The sequence below is a fragment of the Chroicocephalus ridibundus genome, chromosome 5 (genome assembly GCF_963924245.1).
Source record: "Chroicocephalus ridibundus chromosome 5, bChrRid1.1, whole genome shotgun sequence".
NCBI classification, from domain to species: Eukaryota; Metazoa; Chordata; class Aves; order Charadriiformes; family Laridae; genus Chroicocephalus; species Chroicocephalus ridibundus.
In genome coordinates, this window is record NC_086288.1 from 49,526,467 (window position 1) to 49,546,007 (window position 19,541).

The following is a 19,541-nucleotide window of genomic DNA, read 5'->3' on the forward strand; positions in this document are numbered from 1 at the left end:
AATAAATGATTTTACTGAGAAAGAGTGCTATTGTCACTGTTACCAACACATACAAACACTACATATATAAAGACCATCAAAATCAACTATTATATCTTAGAATGTCTTTCCTGTACACTATCTACATTCTTACACCTCAATGTTACACCACTTCTTGTTCCCTACGCTGAGGCTGGAGTCAGAAGCTAGACATTTAATGAAAAAGCTTACTATCAAATAAATTAGTGAATAATGAAGCAGTTACTACACCTACATTTTGAAATTATTGTAATATTACCTAAAACTCTACGGAGAGGTTATTACTAATTCCAAGAAACATTATTTTTCCAAATAATGTAATGCTGTAAATGCAATCCATCCATGAAGCGCTCTGCAAGCATCATGACTGAGCACAGGGGGGAGCCATTTAGTCATAATCCTTAAAGTGCATCTAAAGAAGTCAAACTGAGGAACAAGAGTGAGTGGCAGAATTGCTACCTGAAAATACACAGGTAAAGGAAGTAGCTACTAGAAGACAAAGAAAAAGTGCTTTTACATAAACGCAACTTTATTAAATCCGAGTAACATTAAGAAGAGCAAATTATTTCCAGAAGTGCAATGTTACTGATCAAAAAAGACAATAAAAGCAACAATACGTAAGCCACCAGCTATTTCCCAATCATTTATAAACCTGCTTGATTTCAAAGTAGCAAAAGGGAAAGAAATTTCTTTCAAATGAGAATCCGCCTGTTTACATAAATAAACGCTACACAGTGTCAGCCACCAGCACCGGTGTGGAGGGCGTCCACAGAGATTATTACCTGCTTTATGGTGAAGTCATTAATAAGATGATGATTGTGTTCATTCAAGTTGCAGTGCAGGGTAACACAGTCACTGTGGAACAGCAGGTCCTGCAAAGTGCTCACCCGCTGCAGTCCCAGAGCACGCTCCATGCCATCTGAGAGGTATGGGTCATAGAAAATCACACTGAAGCCAAAGGCTTTGGCACGTAGTGCTACTGCTTGCCCAACACGCCCTAGAACAACATAAACATGCAATGAGAACAGATGTGAAGCAGCTGGTGTAAGGCAGCCTCCTCCTTCCTATTGCGAACGCTTGTATCAAACCATACTGTTTTGTACAGCGACTGGAAGAGGATAAAAAAAAGAGGCAGCTCCCATCCCACTTGAAATCATGACTAAAATCAGAAATGTTACATCTGGGCTGTTTCACACTGCCTTACTCAAAACAAAGCAAGAGGTTTGCACCTTTTGCAACCAGAGATCTGAAATGCCAGAAGATGTCGCGTAATCTGCAATAATGTGTGTAATACAAGGGTCTGCCTGCTGGGCCTGTTTACGGTAAAACACTACTGCTTGTGAACACATCCTGCCAAGGACTTATTCTTATCCATGTCGGACCAGCTGGCTTTAATAAAAAGCTATAAAATTAATCCTCAAAAATGGATGCAATAAAAGACAATTTGTTTAATCTGAAGCTCAACCATTCTCAATGCATGGAATCTCCTTTCTGAACCAGTATTTGCTTTCATTTTGAATAATGTCCTTTCAGCATTAAAATGCCTACAAGAATCCTGTCATCTCAGGCTCTAAAAAATTCTGTATTCATGTACCTAAATGATTAATAAATACAATCCATCATATGGCACCCAGTTAAGAAGAGTGCGGTACCATTTGCTATTCACATTGAACTTAGCTTTTCTCTGTTCCACTTTCCCTACTGTCATATTTCAGAGCTGTGAGCGATATTGCTGTCTGGGCATGACTCCATGCCACATGTATCAGGAGGTGTGTATTTCCCCTTGACATGCTACCAGTAAAACACAGAGGAAAAAAGTGAGTGAGTACATCTAGCGAGTAAGGGTATTCTGAAGAATGAGAACTAACAGAACTAACCTTGTCAGGTTACAACACTACACACTAGATGCTCACGTTAAGAGTATTAGAAATGTTAGATAAAGACATTTCAAAGGAATCACTAGACAGGCCATAATAATCATGTCTCATTTAAAAAAAAAAGTCAACAAGTTACAAGTTGTTACATCTGAGTTTGTTCAAAAAAGCATCAAATTAACAGAGGGAAATCCTGTCTCTTTCCAATTGTGCTTGACCAGATTTCCCTCTGCTTTTCAGTTTCTCTTTGAATAAACTTAAAAAGCCACAAGAAGAAAGGTTTTTTGTTGATCATTTAACCTGAACACAGCAATTCTGCAGTGCTTAGTGACAGATGTGCTTGGAATATTAAACAGTACGTCAATCTGATGGGGGCTGCCTGCTTTTCTTTGGGGACACCAAGTTAAAATACTCTTCAAAATCTTTTATTTCAATACTTGCATACGTGTTCTCTGTTTGCTTTTCAAGCTGTTTTTTATAAACTTGAATTAGACAATTTTCAGTACAAACACTGTATTATTTTCAAATTTTGGCATGTTCACAGCTTAAGGAATCAGTCACACAACTGTAAACATTTTTATTTTTCTTTTAAAGGAAGCATATCGCTTTTACTCCAGCTCCATTCATTTTCACACACAACATTCTGTCATCTGTTCTTTTTTACACTCTTTACAACACTAATACCTGAGGGGATTCGTGACAGTGAAATCTCTTACAACACACTCTCCAGTTAAAGCTATACTTCCCATTCATTGCAACCAGGCTAATAAACCAAAGCCACCTTCAATGTGCACAAAGTTTCCTTCTGAAACACTTGGGAATCACACAAGTGTATTTCTAGCCAGAATTGTCCTACTACAACTACTTTATGGGAAAAATTCTTCTGCAACTGACAGTTCATATTTAGTCTTAGTTGTTAAGACAAATACATAGGTGGACACACATAATTTCCCAATTCCTTTTTAAACTAGTCTGACAATACAGTACAACCACAAACCTATGATGTTTTTTTCCTTTCCTGGAAAACTTCTATTATATAAGACTCTCCAGGGTATAAGGGGTGGCTCAAAACCTACCTCAGCATATCAAGAACAACAGAACAGCACACAAAGCATCCCACCTTCGGAACAACTCTATCTCAAACACATATACAATGCTATGAATATTCATGGCTGCTTCCAGGGAAGGCAAATTCTGAAGTTCAAAATATCAAATTAACTTCTTGGTCTGTAGTGTGGGAAGAATGCAGAAAATGCATATTGCATACACTTGAAAAAAAAGCAGAAAGCAACAAAAGCCTATTTTAGAAATTAGAGATTATATAAAGCTCTAGCAAAACCCATCCATTATTTCAGTGATACCAGAAGTGTGAAGAGGGACTCATCAAAAACGCCTGGGTCTCCTGTTATAGTCTGACCCATTTACTCCCTCCATGTCTCCCAGTTTGTAGGTGTCTCTGACCTCGACCTTGCCAATGACCTGATCTGAGTGTGACAGTATAGAAGCTGCAGTTGCCAATGACCCCAGCGCCTGGGCAAAGAATGAGCGTCCTATGCTGGTATTACAAAGTTTTATAAAATGCCCTTGATACTGTGGAAATTTTGATGACCTGCCTGCAGACTTCCATGGAAATAAAAAGTGCTTTCACTTAGCAGATCTTTCCTGTCTATGCAACAGTAATGGAGAATCTGGGTAATTTTTCCTCCCTCTTGGAGAACTCTGAAATGTGGAGAGTGCCATTTTGTTGCATTTCCTGCTGAGCACATTAAGAGAGCTAGTAGGATTGCTAAGGGTACATCATTTATCGCATGATAATACCACCCAACTCTTTAGCCTTAATAATTGTTTGATAATGCAGATTGGTACTTTGGCCAACATCTAGTCAGGACCGTGGGACTGTTGAGAGAATATAGCAGGTGAGGAAAGACAAACTGAGTGATGACATTCATTATGATGCGGAGACAAATGTATTTGGAGGAATTTCACCTCTCTTGAGTGAGGAAATGCATTAGCTATTAGTCATCAGCATTTGTAACTGGAAAGGAAGGGGAAGGGAGTGTGATTTCACTGCCTTCACTGCTGTAAAATTATCATTACAGCAGAGCCAGGTCCAGCTATCTATTCATCCAAGTACTTACATGCTGCTGCTCATAAATATTCTCTTTTCTAAAAAATCCCAACACCTAAATGTCTAGATATAAGGTGAAAAAGTATTTTAAAAAAAAATAATGCAGGGCTTACTATCCAAGCTTGTGATGCATCACTTGAAATATAGGACACTGGATAGTAATAAAGATTAGAAGTGACAAAGACAGCTGTTTCATGATGTGATATTATTGTTTATGTAAGGCTCAAAGCATCACACACTTCATAAAGACAGAAGGAAACACAGGCTCTGCCCTAAGGAGCTCAGAGGCTAACCAAACAACAAAGCAACGACGGATGGTATCCAACAAGCACATGAAGGAGGCATTATGCTGTTGAGTCTCTGCTTATCTTCAAGCTCAATACAAGCAAAGGATGAGAGATGGGGTTAACTTTAAAGGAGGAGCATGGAGTAATAGGATTAAGCAGGACAGACTAAGTGTCAAAGCAGGAATATGCATGAGAGGAGGCAAAGAAAAGAGAGTGGGTGATGGAAAGAAAAAGGCAAGTGAGTCATGAAACTTGGCTAGACCAGTGGATAAGGAAGTGAGTAGCTGAAGCTTTGGAGGGAATGACATAGTCGTTCCCTAGCACAGAGATAGGCAAGAGCTAGGGTGTTTTCTCTTTGGCAGAGCAAGAGAAAAGCCCAGGAACAGATGTGAAAAGGTCCGGAGTTAGCTGTTGCAGAAGCAAAGTGATACATTTAAGCAACTCACTGCTGAAGAGACCACATGTTTAAGACAAAAACAGAGAAATACAGCTGTGGTTGAAATATGAGATGATCTCAGCCGCATATTAATGAGAAAGGACAGAAACAGCAATACTACACAGAACTAGAGAAAAGAAGGACTCGGTAAGAGACGATGAGAATTGTTTGTTTCGTGTGCAATACCTTCACTTCATAGCCTCTTAGTGGTTCATCGCTTCTGACATGTGTAAATAATAATATAATAAAATGAGGCAAAACTGCAGGCATGGGAAGAAGCCACCAGTAGAGAAACATAACCTACGGGCACCAGTCTGTTGAAGGTGGTTGTAAATACACATTTTAATCTAAAACCAGAGACAGGTAGCCTCTTGCAGTGATCTGTAGTAGAAAAGAGCATATATCACAGCCTAAGTGCCTGAAGTGCTCAAATGTAAAGTCTAGTACATCCCTATTTCTATATCTTCTAAGACTATATTTTTATTCTTCATTAATACATAGCTACACAGGAGTTTGTTAGAACTAGTTGTTGTGCCTATTCACTTACATGCACCCAAAGTGAAGTTTTCAAAACTGACTTTAAAACTTAATTTTCCTTGAAATTGTGAATATTCTCTTGTAGGAAAAGAAACAGGCACAATAAAAGGCTAGAGAAAATTACTGGTTAATAACTGTAACAGATGTGTACCTTTAAAATCAGATTTTACTATCCTTTTAATATACCATGCACACAAAAAGGCTTGCTTTTTAAAAATGAAACCAAAACATAGTGTTTTATGTAGGTTTACACACATACTGGCAATCTGATTATCCATTTGTTTCTTTACACTTTTCAATCATTCACAACAAAACCAACACACATAAAATTCACTTAAGGAAGTGAATAATAAATGACTTTTTTTCCTAATCTCAGTCTGGAATTTGTGCACTACAAAACTGCAATGCCAACAGGACAGAAATCTCCAGCAAATACGCACATAGCATGTGAGCTAAGGCTTAAGTTTCAAAAACTAGGTATGCATTTCCATTTTTAAAACACTTCAGGTGACTGCCTATTATTTATGTAGAGATGCTGTGACCATGAATGCAATAATCATTATGTGTTTAAAAGTGGCACACATTTACACGGGTATAGATTTGAGAAAGCAACTTCATGACTAACTTCTTGAAAGTCATATTTCAAAAGCAATTCTTTGACTGAAGATGTTTTTGCTGCCTTGCATGCTCATTTAAATGAGTACTATGTAACGGCAAGCTATTTTCAGCTTCCAAAAGTAAGTTTGTGGCTTGAGTTATTTGACAGCAATGTGTAACTGGAACAGTCATTTAAGTATGATGCCTTGTTGTCAAAATCATATTATTAATTCCTGTGGATGAATACCACAGCAATTACATCCACAATCTATCAGATCTTTGATAAGACAAGCACATGACTAAATAATTTTTATATAGAAACTGACTTGCTTGTTTTTCTTCTCTACTTCTGTAACAGACAGTAATTAATTCATCTCAAGCAAGCCTGTCCATCTGTTAGATGCTGAAACACATTTAGGGCCATTCAGAGAGGTAAGTAGGTGATTTTATTAGGTCTGGAAACATTTCAAACTTCCTTGCATATACTTTTCCTGTCATTTGAACCAAAATACAAATTCAGATGCAGCCCAACCAAACGCATGAAGTAACTGCTCTGAAGGCTGTTAGTGCAGCAAAGACTTTTCAGAGATGTTAAAAACAGTAAAAGGAAAAAAGCACAAACGGACTCAGATAAGACAATGGATGAGAAATACAACATATATATGTGACAACGGGTTGAAGTAGCAGGATCCTTGTCCTGGAAAAGGAAGTGATGGTGTCTCCTTCCCTTTCGACCAGCGTGCCTGATACCAGGCAACGCGGCAGCAGAAAGTAGAGAAACGTAAAGAATTGAAAAGGTGTTAGCAGCAAAATAAGTTGTCTGAGGGAAATGATGATGCATAAGGGGAAAACATTTGACATGTACAAACACCAGGAATGAAATGGTATTATAAAGAATGCTTCACATGGAAAGGAGGGAACTAAGTGTTCCATTTTTGTAGCTCAAATCTTCATGATTTTTTTAAAGCAATGGAAGGTGAGGAGTATTAAACCACCTCTCCAAGCCAACATACCTAATCCAATAATGCCCAAGGTCTCCCCTCTGATCCTGGCAGCTCCAGAAGCCACTTCCCGAATTTGTTCAACGCTTTGTACTCTCGTGCCTTCCCGCAAAGCCTGGTGAAGCCAGGTGGTTCGCCTGTACAGGTTCAGAATGTGGCACATGGTAGAATCTGCTGTTTCTTCTACCGAGGCAGCTGGCACATTACACACTGCGATTCCTGCAAAGAACAGGGGGAAAGGATACCAGTTGCCAAATGTTTCTTACTTTTTCCCATTTAACAGCAATTCAGGAGTATGACGTTTAAATTTACAGATATTTCAACACCTGTTTTGCACAAATACTACGTTTCTGACTGTAATGGCAGATGATAATCAACTATTATGTCACATATTCTATGCACAAACATATTTTTTTCTCATTTGTTATTACTATTTATTGTGCTTGCAAACTAAGGCAAACAGTAAACAGACCACTGAAAGCACAAAAGGAATGTACTGAACATGTCAGGTAGTTTAGAACACAAGTCTTGATAAGGGTGTTACATGCACACTGAGCTAGGTGTTTTAAATAGCAAAGAGAAATCTGCCTTGCTGTCAACAGTGCGGTTAATGATCACTGTTTAGAAATAACTGCATGAGTTAGAGTTAGCTTTCTATCACTGACCAAATATCCTCCCAAAAGCTACCTATACAAGTTATAAAAAAAAAAAAAATTTATAACGACAGCAACGCTTACAAAGCCCTCACAGGACAACTATTAGTGTTTTCAATTCATGTATGGGTAATCATGACGCAGGGAGGGACAATCTGTTTTGTGCTGCACACGGGTTTTATAATTACGACGAACAGAATCCAAGTCTTTTCCTGGTCCCTCTAATTAAACAGATAACCCATCTAATTGTCAACAGGGAAATACAAAATCCACTTCTGCATGGTATGTAAAGGTAATGCAAAATTAAGTCCATGTTCCTAATAGCTGAAAAGTTACTAGTTGAAAAGGGCATAACATGAAGAGACCGTTACAAATTTTCACAGAGAATTGTGGAAGGTGGATTGATTCAAGACTCACAGCATTCCATATTTTACTTCAAAAACAGATCAGGCAACAAGTAATTGTAATTGCATGCAAGTTATCCCATTCTGCTTTTTACCTTCCAGTACTCAATGTACAGCAGCTAAGCAAAATGTTACTTGAAAAAGTTTGTGTCCTTTTTGACTTGTCTCTCTTCATTCCTTCCATTTACTACATGTTCTCTCTCTAATCATCAGCTCCCACAAATGTTTGTCTCTCAGTTCTGCTGACTGAGATCACAAACAGTACACAGTATAATTTCACGGTGGAGAAAAAAAAGTGTTTTGTATACTAAAAAACACCCTAATACTGTTTTCACTGTCTAGTTGTTTGGGTTTTTACATAAATAAATATTCAATGAGTCCTCAGCTCATGCCAGTATATCTTATGAAGCAAGGAAGAAAAACTATTCTCTTCAGTAATAATAACAACAATAATCTGACAAATAATAAGCTCACACCATATTTATCTATGTTTTACATGCAAATGTCATCATTTTGCTGTCCAGTACTTTTTTCACAGCTTTCTTTAGATCAGTAAAAACCAACATCAGGAACCTACAGAACTATTTTTCTTTTCTTTGCTGTAGAGATACAGCGTCTGCTGAGTCATTGCTCTTAGATTTACACAAAGATAAAACAGCATCATTTACTGGAATATTAATCTCGGCACCCTGCTAACATCAACGGTAGAATGAAACTCACCATTTTTTAAAAATGGAAAAAAAAGTGCGAGTGGAGGGAAAAATACGAGACTAAAATGTAACATCTTCTTAAGTGCATCATGTTAAACAGCTGCATTTGTTTATACAAAAAGTCTTTTTTCATGGAGCAAAAATGCAGGTTTTAGATGGCAAAACAAATGTAATAAGCACGTCTTCTGAGAGCTGGCATCAACAAAATAATGCTTTAAAAGAAGCTTAAGATTTTATATTACGTATTTGGGAAGAGAAATAAGGAATTGAACTTGCCTTACACCTTCTTCCCTAATAGGTTTCCTTAGAAATTTGGGGTACAAGAGTCAGACAATTCTCTCCTCAATTGTAGGATTATTTTTTTTTTCCTATTTTCCCCCAGCTTTAAAAACAGCTAATTTCTGAAAGGCAGGGGCATGGTGAACCACAAAAAGCGGCAAGAGAAAGGCAAGATTATGAAGAGACATTTTACATAGGAAAAGATAGCACACTCTTATCTCATATCCATCGCTTCTATGCTCCCTTCCCTTTCCCCTTTCCCCACCACTTTCAGTGATCTGCACAGGCTCAATGCTGAAAAATGCAGCAGTCAACGGGCATAATCCTTGACTCCCACATCACTTGCATCCAGCTACACTCACAGCTTGAACATATTTTCAAGATTCTTAAGAAAAGTAAATACTACTTAACAGCAAAAGCTGGTAACAACCCCACGAGCCAACTCTATGAAAAATACTCAGAAAGTTACTATGGAAATTCAGGAATATGTCAGACTTTATCGTCTAATTCTACACTATATTTCAAGAGTGAATCACAGCTTTTTACAAAGAGCAATTAACTCTCATATTACCTCCTTGAGATTCATAGTGCTAGTTCAGCAAATGGAATGTGATTTGTCCCAGGAGTGGTGAGTTAGTATGTAATTCCAACCATTTCACCCTAACTATTAAAATCAGAGATTTTAGACCGTAAGCCTTCCAGCATTTATTGGCTTTTGACTGGCTGGACAACTGTATTTCATAAATACTGGAATGCACAAAGGGGATGGATCTAACTGTGTAACTCAGTCTAATCACATCACAGGAACTGAATGATTGGGAATGTGACCATGTCGTATCTCATATGAATGACAATATCCCAAATCTGCTGTACTCTGGCTTGAAGAACCATGTGGATGAATTTAAATTATAAGATTGGGTTACAATCCAGAGTGGAGACTTGCAGAAAGAGCCAACAAACCCGCAAAGATTCTCCTCTTATCAGGGATTCTCTGCACTAATCTGACTCCTGACTGGTTGGGGCCTTTCATCTGTACCTATGTTTTGACTTTTGATCTAGGATTTTACCCCAGGTCAATCTCTACATATATGTGTTTTCAGGGGCTCACAATGCACACACCTAACTTCAGCACTAGTTACAATACATAGGAACACAGCCATGCATGCTTTCAGACCTGATCTGTTCTTTATAGAAACTCGCAAAGAAGTTGTTAGCCTCTGCCTGCTCTGCAAACTACACTGCCATTAGAAACAGGTGATGATTTTACAATCATTTACTGACAAACAGACCATATTACAGCTTCGCACTACATCAACGGGGTTACTACTAACACTAAGCACTGTTACATTGAAGTAAATGTTTTCAAGATCTTCCCAGAACTTAATGGGAAACATACTTGGTCACCTTAATCTTAGAAAAGAAACGAAAAAAACCCAGATGTTTATCCCAAATGGTAGTTTGACCTGTATATTATAGGTTAAGAGATGGTTTATCCTAAAGTAAGGGTAGTACAAATCAGACTGTTACTTTTTTACAGTGAAACACTAAGCACCATCTCTTCACAGTTCCAGTATCTGAATTTATTCTGAAGCAGCAACAATTGATTCTCCTGTAAAATTGATATTTCTATTTTATGGAGTGGTTTAGTACTAAATCTCATGCATCATAAATAAGTCTCAGACAGTTGATAATGATCTCATTTTTAATTCAAACAGAAGTAGTATGCCATGCTGATAGAATTATATTTTGTGATTGGATTACAGCAGTAGTAGTTAAAATATACAACTGGGGTAAAAAGAAAGAGATGAAAAATTATGGCCTTACTCCTTGGATTTATATTGAACAGGCAGATTTGTCATCGTGTCACAAAGCTGTTAATATTATCACTTAATTAACTAATACTAGTATCTCCGTAATGATTTTTAAACACTTTGATGAGAAAATTATACAGCTTACATACTGTTAGTATAAATTACACAGAAAACATTAATGCAATGACTTAGATGCTATCGTATTTCTGGAGGCAAGTATAAGATGTAAAATAATGTTTGTAATACTCATACCTAAATCTCCAGCAGATTTGATGTCAATATTATCAAAACCACTGCCAATTCGGACAATTATTCGAAGTGCTTTAAATTTCTCCAGGTCTTCTCGTGTTAAAGTGATAGTGTGATACATCAGTGCACCCACTGCTTCATTTAGTACCTATAAATAAAATGGAAGAAAAAATAACTTTTTTCTTTTCTTTCATAGGATCTCAGATTAATCACGTGTACATATTTTCAGGTATAAAAGACTGTAAAAGCATTAAATCCAGGTCTTTTGTTTTAAAGGTTATTTCTCCAAATACCTTCCAGCCTCTTGTTAAGTCTTTTTCATCTGAAGTATCCATTCTAGCATGATGAGATTAGCTTTAAAAGATCTAAGTGACCTATATTTGTGTTCTTATTAAGAGGGAAAACTCTTCTCATTTCACAGGAGATGCTCTGCAATATCATACCCTAAGTACAAGCATCACTGGACCGCATATGCACATGCAGATGAAACACAACATGGCAGCAAGCACTCACTTTAAACAGTAAGTATTTTTATGCTTAGGCAGCTGGCATTCAGTTTTGAATGCAGTCACAGAGCAATTATCTCTTCACCATACACACAGTGGTACAGGCATTCACTGCACTATTAAAACACTTGATACCTGAATAGAAAACATTCAGTAATCATTACAAAACCCTTAGATAACAGAGACTCGAATATGTCCATTCATACACATGAACCAATTTTTTGTCCCTTAGTTTATTGATAACTGCAACTGTCTAAGCTCTCACTGATGGAAAACTAGATGTCATATAAATTGGTACAACTGAGATGCCAAAGTAGACATTACGCAGAAAAAAACATCACCTCTTAAGAAATAGGAAATAGTACTAAAGGAAAAATGTTGCAAAAGAAAAAAAACTTGCGTGAGAGATCACCAAAAAAGCAAAAATAAATTGTCAGGATCTGAAAGGTCCGAATATCTTTCAAATTATGTTAGAGTGCGTCCAACCTACTCAAGAAAGGTTAAGAGGAAAGGGGGTGGAGAAGGGGAAGAGAGCCTAGCACACTACGCTCAGCAGTTTCAAATTCTGCTACTAAACAAGCAGTGATGCTGCATCCCACACAACTGATACAAGTTTATTGTTCAGAAAGCAGAAAATATTTTCCTCTCTTTATATGCAAATTGGACAACTTCACTTCTTCCCAACACTTCTCTGTGTTTCCACCTTCAATGCAGTATCTAACATCCTAATCGTTCTGCAAGATACAAAACATACACAAATCACTTCCGTACCTACACTAGCTGTAATGGCTTCAAAACGTCCCTATGACGCACTTCACATAAAAGTTCTGCAGAGGCTCTAAATTTCTCATTCAATAAACTTTTGAGTCTGGCAAATGTACAGATTCTGTCATCGGAGCTATTTCTGCTCATACGAGCACCTTCTAGGGTACGGCAAGATCAGTAACAATAATGAACATCAACATAAATCATTAAAAAAAACTATTTCAGCAAACCAGTGTCTTCCCACACAGAGGATTACAAGTGTTGGAACCCAACATCTGCAGAAGAAATTTTTAAAATTAAAATATGCTAAGTAAAATTTTAAAATAAAATAAAAAACCCTCCATAAATATGAAAAGAAAATTGCTTGTTACCGAACACTTCACCAAATGATTTATGCTATTTCAACAGGTGTTTCTGGATTGGTAATCCCAGTTTAAATCAGATAAAGACCAGAATCCTTTGAGCAGAATTTGGATTTACTTGTAAGAGTAAGAACTGCAAAGAAATTAGAAATTACACATCCTTAAAGAATGCGGCTACAACATAATTCAAAGAACAGCTGTAGGCTCTGATCTTATAAACGATTATACACACACAAAACTCCTTGATTTTAATGGTACAAACAAGTCCTTTGGAGATTACATCTAGCAGTCACCAGTCAGAACGACTGCACTCATCAGAATGCATTTCCTTGTGCTGTTACATAGTGTTAAAAAAAAAAACCAGAACAGCTTATTGGTTTTGCTTCTACAGTGACATTACAGTTGGTATGGACCAAGTCAAAGTCCACACCTGGGGCAGTCTACACAAGACTCTTATAACCTGAGCGCCCACATAAAATGCCCTTAGGGTTTTTTTTGTTCCATTAATTCCTAAAAGAAAATTGCTCCAAAAATCTCACAGCTCCAACAATACGGAAATGTCTTCTAATTTCCAGCCCCGATTTATTCACAGCCCAATTTGTATCCATTTGTTCCGGCGCCAGCATTGGCCATTTGCTTAAACCATACTTTGTCTCCTTGGTGTTTACAATCCAAGTGTATTTATAGACAACTATCATATCACCTCTCAGCATTTGTCTGGCCAGACTTCACAAGCTTAGTCCTTCAAGTTCCTTCCAGGATGATGCCCTTCTACCCCCTTGATTGGTCTAACACTTCCTCCACCGTGCTCATGCAAGTCTAAACTCAGCTCTTCCGTGGGTGATCACAACTGTACCCGGTGTGCTACAGGAGGTGTCCCACCCCACTGCCAGCAGCAGCATACATACTGGAAATCTCTGCTAATGAAGTCTCACACGACACGTGACATTTCTGCATGGCCACCGTCATGCTGCCAGCTGATCCTTTGACTAACGTGTAAATATGAATCCTTATCCCTGAAGCACGTATTTCTGTCACCCTACCGTATTTATACTAGGACTTCTTTCTCCAAGTCACAGCACTTACTACTTCAACTCTCAAGGTCAAGTTCTTTACGATATCCTGGTCCTCCCCAAGTAGCCATACCCTCCATTCTGTTTTTTATCACATACATTTCTGCCACCCCTTTCAGGGTTGCTCTAGATGGCTCTCAGACAGCAGAAAACATCCTCTGTTTATTTATCAGAAAGACAAAAGCTGAAGTAGCTTAGAACTTACAATGAGCCACCTAAGGCTCCTACGACAGCCAGATCCTCCTCTACCAGACTGGAAAAGGCCAACTCTATGTGTGGTTTACTACGTGCAGACAGAGTGCAGTCACTACTTTAAGGACTGCATTAAATAGGGGCTAAAAGAGAGCAGAAGTGGCTCAGACGTTTGTGCTTTAAAATCACAGTGTTTCATTTGGGAAGCAGCTTTTCACTTCATAATCATGCATATTTTATTAACTCAGCCCGTCAAGACTGTAATTTGGACTCCAAGAGTGCCAGTCTGGACTCATTACACCACATTTTTGGGCCCATCTAGGTTATGGCTTGGCACTAGGAAGAGACAGAAAAGTATTGGGAAGCTTGGGAACGTGTTCAATAAAAGGAAAAATACTTCTCAGCTACAGCTTAATGCTGACACTAGCCATTTCCACAGGCAGTTATTTACCCATCATATGGGATATGGAACAAACAAATGCAAATGAAAAGTCTTTTAAAATTTTCTTTTTAGTATTTGAGGCTCTTCTAGGATTATGGACCAGTTAGCAAGGAAATGCATTGCCAAAAAATGTAATCTTCTGTGACTGTGTACTATTTCACATTAATTTGATAATTAAATTACGTTACTGCTTTTTGCAACTGGCCATGTGATTGACGTATGCCAAAAAGGCAGAAAAGAATAGCAAAAAATCTGAAGTTAGAAATATTCAGCATTGATGAATGTTAATAATGCCACTTACAGATTAAAAAAATTAAACAGTGAAAATTTCTGTATTTTGGAATTATTTGTATAAGTTATACTCTCAGTTATTACACATACTAAATGCACACAAGGAAGTCTGACAAGCTTGTCATTGCATTGAGTAAAATCAAAACTTGAACTAAATCCGAGCATAACACATGAATGTGAAATCCAGCACAAATGTAAACAGCTCTGGAAAATGAAAATCTTTACAAAAAGAATAACTGCATAGGAATAATTTACTGATCACTTGCAGAAGCACACTCAGTGGTGGATGCATGAGAGATACTGGGACTACACATGGTTTGTTTTTTTTTTTTTTTTTCATCATTTTCCATAATGAACTTGATTGATCCAACATTCACCAAATTCTAGTACGACAACTTTATTACAAAAATATCAACTTGTGTCAACTTGACTGAGATACATATTTAACAAGTAAGCCAGAAATTTCAGATCAGTGCCAAGTACACAGCAGTCAGACAATATTCCTTCACGATCTCTTGTGAGGAAAGGTAATAGGCAAAATTTGATAAGAGAACAAGCAGAGATGGCTGCATACCTTCAACAGCCATTCCTGCCTTCATCAAACTACAGTTGTGCTTTTCCGGAAGAAAGGATCTGAGATAAAAGTTCAAACACAGGACATGAGTTGGCTTCCTTCTGTTACCAAATGATTATGTAGCCTATTTGCATAACTTTTATGCCTTCAGAGTTACTGCCAGGTGAAGCTACAGCACACTGCTTGTTGAAAGCCTTTTTCATACCCTCTTCAATACGCTGACATCTAATCACAACGGCTCAGAAGGGTCTTTCTGCTGTTCTTCAACCTCAAAATGATCACACTGCTTTCACATCATGTCGGGTCTCCAAGGCTCTTCAAGAACATACGTAGGAAACATTGCTATTTCAAAGAATTTAACAAATATCGAGTACCGAATACTGCAGGTTGAAATCTTTTTTAAGTATCTTCCTATGTACTTTTTTCACCTCATTTCAGCCCCAGGCCATTTTAGCCATCATGCCAAACATCACACAGTCACCACTGCAACACACATGCCTCATATTATTTGGGGAAGAACTCTTAGCATCTTGTTTATTTTTACAAGAAAGTATAAACATATCATAATATGCTAAGAATAGAGCGGCAAGCCCTCCTCTTCTTTGGTCATCTAAAGGTACACTACTAGATTTTATAGTGAGAGACTGATCTCAGAGGCTTGTGGATCAAATCTACAATATAGAAACATAACAGTATGTTAAATGCTAAACTACTTCAATGCAGAGACAGAAAATATTTATAGATTACATATTGAATATGACAATATATCACAATGTTTTAAAAAGACTTCTAGCAAATCACCACTAGGAAGTCCTGTATTTCATCTGGTTCTAGAAACTAACGGGTATTGCATTTCTTGGACTTTGAGTTTGACATATCATCTCCAAAAAACATTTGTTCCCAGTGTCACCAACAGACTTGAGATATTTTGCACGTTTGCGGGGGGGGGGGGGGGGGGGGAGGGGGGAAGTACTTTACCTAAACTGAGTAGGCCTTGCATTATTTGACTTGCAAAAAGCAGCCACACATCAAATTTGTAGCCTGCTACACAGGGGATGGCTGCAGCTGCTCTCAACGCCTCACTACGGCATTACAAAGGGTCCACGTGAAACTAATGCCATTAAAACTAAAAAGAAAAACCAGTGCGCTCAAACGGTATTTAGTGTCTCCAAAACTCTGCTAGTTTGTACTGCTTTGAACTGCAAGTTCCTGTTTCTCTTTATGAGACTATCAGCTCAATGTTAGGTTCCTATGATCCATGGCGCTGTCAGTAACCTACCCATTTCATGATATGCACTTTATTCAGCAAGGATACTGTCTAGTGTAGACCCTAAATATTAATACTTAAGTTTATACTGTACATAAAACCAAGTAAGTATTTATATTTCATACACACATGAACAAAACTTATTTGCAGGCTCCTGAAAACCTATATATCCACACACTGTATAAACTACAGAAATAAATACATGTTACATATTGATAGTGTATTTCTAGTATTTTTAAAATATACTATTGTAAAATATACACACATACATACAAATACACACACACGACTATATAAATAACCTGCATAGCCTATAACAAACTTCCTTTTAAAAACTATATTGAGGCCAGTATTTCAAACCCAGGATTTACTAACAATTATATGCAGTTTAATGACAGAAGTCAATTTGAGAAGAGAGACTCTGAAAACACTCTTGCTAAATAAAAGGCTTCAATGAAAAAAATCTTTAACAGGAATTCTGTGTGTTAACTTGTATGTTCTATTAATAAGGCTGACACTTATTCCATTTCAGTTCAAGTTTATCAGACACTAGGATGGACTGAACATCTATACCAAAGGATCATTATGTCATGAAAGTCACTGATGACAACGCATCAACCCACGCAACTGTCTTAAAAAACCTGTTAATAATCACCAGCAATTTTCAAGCCCCAGTGATCCTCAGTAAGACCTGGTACTGGGAAATGAAAGAAAAAGCTAGTTGGTAACCAACTATATTAGACTCTAATCTGTCTGTAAAATTGATATATGCTGCTCGCTGGGTACAGCAGCACTCCCATTCTGCTTTTTAAAGGTTATTAGTTCAGAGGAGACACTGGCAGCCTGCCCCTTCATGTAATGCTGCACTTGACCTGTAATATTGCCACTGGCAAATCTGACAGATGTTAGTAAAGGGGTCAATTGACTACAAACTCTGATTTATTTTTTTTTTTTATACATCCTTACTGTGATAGCTGTATGTCAACTACTTTGTTGTATAATGACCTGTAAGAAGAGTTTTCAGGGTCTCTTTTTGTTTTGTTTTGGGTTGTTGGTTCCCCCCCCCCCCCCCGCGTAGTCTTTCATAAGGAATCTCATCCAAGCCTCATTCAGTTTCAGTAAATTTACAAGGTTTTGGATCAGCTCCAAGGTGACAACTTATTCCCATGTTCAGAACACGGCGGCTTCCTTTCAATCTATATTCCTTGAGAATTTAATTTTGATTGAAAACTAACATGTTGCAACTGCATCATGAATATAAACAGTACTGATGGTACAAATGCAAGATTGCAGCTTTACTACTAAACAAAGAAGAACCTGAAGCTGGAAAAATTATCTTACTTAGCCATTGATACAACAGGAACAAATCAAAGACTCAGCTGAACAGCACCACCATTCATGATTTGTTTGTATCAGTTTCAAAATATTTGTTGCTTTATGAAAGCTCTTCAGCTCTTCTTTGAAACAGTCTTAGATGAAACTGTAATGACTGGAACTGTTTCTACATGTAATTCCTGCGTAAAAGTGTGATGGAAAAATTTCGAGTCCTATGCCATTGAACAGGAAGTTCAGTTTTTAAATTTTTTTAACTTGAACTAAAAATATGGAAATGTAGAATCCCTATGAAAATGATTTTATTTTGTGCCTTCTTAACAGGAGTCAAGGGATCTGATACATTCTAACTTAATTCAATCACTTGTAAGGCGTGAGCATAGATTTGCCAGACAATTTTACCACTTCCAACCTTGTAGCCGATTCTCTTTAATGTTGTGGTGAACTGGGTATCTGCATGAGGCAGTAAATCCAGTAAAACACACACTTTTTTTTTCCTTTTGGCTTATTTGAGACATAATTACAGAAAAAGAGAATGAGAAAATGTACACAGCTTCAACCAAACTCTTGACTTCTTTCCAGTCTATACGTTTTGTTTTAAAGATCATTCCTAATCAGCTGTGCTTCCTGTCTTTCTCATTTTAGTTTGCAAGGATCACATTATCATCTCTCTGCTTGGTCCAGATGTCTATTACCAGATCTTGCATATTATGCTTACATTTAGCCCTCTGGAGCTACACAACGCGCCCCATGTTACAGAATACACAGCAGAAGTCACGAAGCCCAAAGAGAAAACAATTTGAACTCCAAAATCTTAGGCAACACAAAGATCTCAAGGGTGCGTTTGAGTCTGTGAGGCCTTCAAAGGTACAGAAGTAGAAAGAAGGAGCAGTATTGCAGAAGTCAGAAGTGATGGGTAGCCTGCCAAGGAGCCAGGAAAAGCATAAACCATGAATGGCACAAAGGAAGACGGACTGGGGGTGGGGAAGAGAGGGACAGACAACAGAGCATGAGACAATGAAAAAATGCAAGTTGACCTGGGATGAGGATGGAAGCAATCGAATTATTTTTAAATAATTTTTTGGATGAGCACCTATATTTTTGGCAGAACAAACCAAAACACCATGTATGTTTGGAAGCAGTCTGAGACAGTTACTGAGAAGACTGATTTAAACATGATTAACTGTAAAATAAAAACCAATTTAAACATAGTAACTTTTATTGACAGTAATGCAATCTCTATTAAGAAAGAAAGGTTACCACCAAAATCTTAAAATAATTTTTACCCTAAATGACAGGCATTTCCTGATAGGATGCAGTGAACCCAGTTCCCAGTCATCGCATTACACAGTTTGACAAATGTAATGCTCAACTTTACACAGCCATATGCAACATCGACAATAAAACAGAACTTAAGAGTCAAAGCATAAACATATATATTGCAGCCTTTCAGACTGGATTGAAAACAAACCACTTTTTCTAGGGTGGGTGGAGAAAAAAAAAATCAGTAAAATCTTACACATGAGTGATTTCTGAAGAAGTGTAATAAATGTCCTCTAACTACAAAGTTATTTCAAAACTTTGGGTCACTATCAGTAAATGTCAGTATTCACTTAAGCAACGGCAGCTTATTTTTCAAAAGGAAGGAAACATATCTTCGCCATCCAACTTGCCTTCCAAAGCAGCAGCACGAGGAATGAATGCTTTGACCTGAGATGAAGCAGAGTTCTAATACAAGTTATTATTTACTTGT

General features: G+C 37.5%; 1 protein-coding gene across 6 annotated transcripts in view; it reads right to left on the reverse strand.

The window, feature by feature from the left end:
* The window catches only part of CTBP1 (C-terminal binding protein 1), a 249,744-nt gene that overhangs the window by 16,126 nt on the left and 214,077 nt on the right, over positions 1–19,541 (reverse strand). For all 6 annotated transcript variants that reach the window (XM_063335175.1, XM_063335176.1, XM_063335180.1 and 3 more), the window contains 3 exons: positions 10,988–11,132; positions 6,891–7,097; positions 801–1,015 (listed from right to left, as the gene is read on the reverse strand). In XM_063335175.1, coding sequence (XP_063191245.1) covers positions 801–1,015; positions 6,891–7,097; positions 10,988–11,132 — 567 coding nt within the window. The remainder of the gene's footprint in view (positions 1–800; positions 1,016–6,890; positions 7,098–10,987; positions 11,133–19,541) is intronic.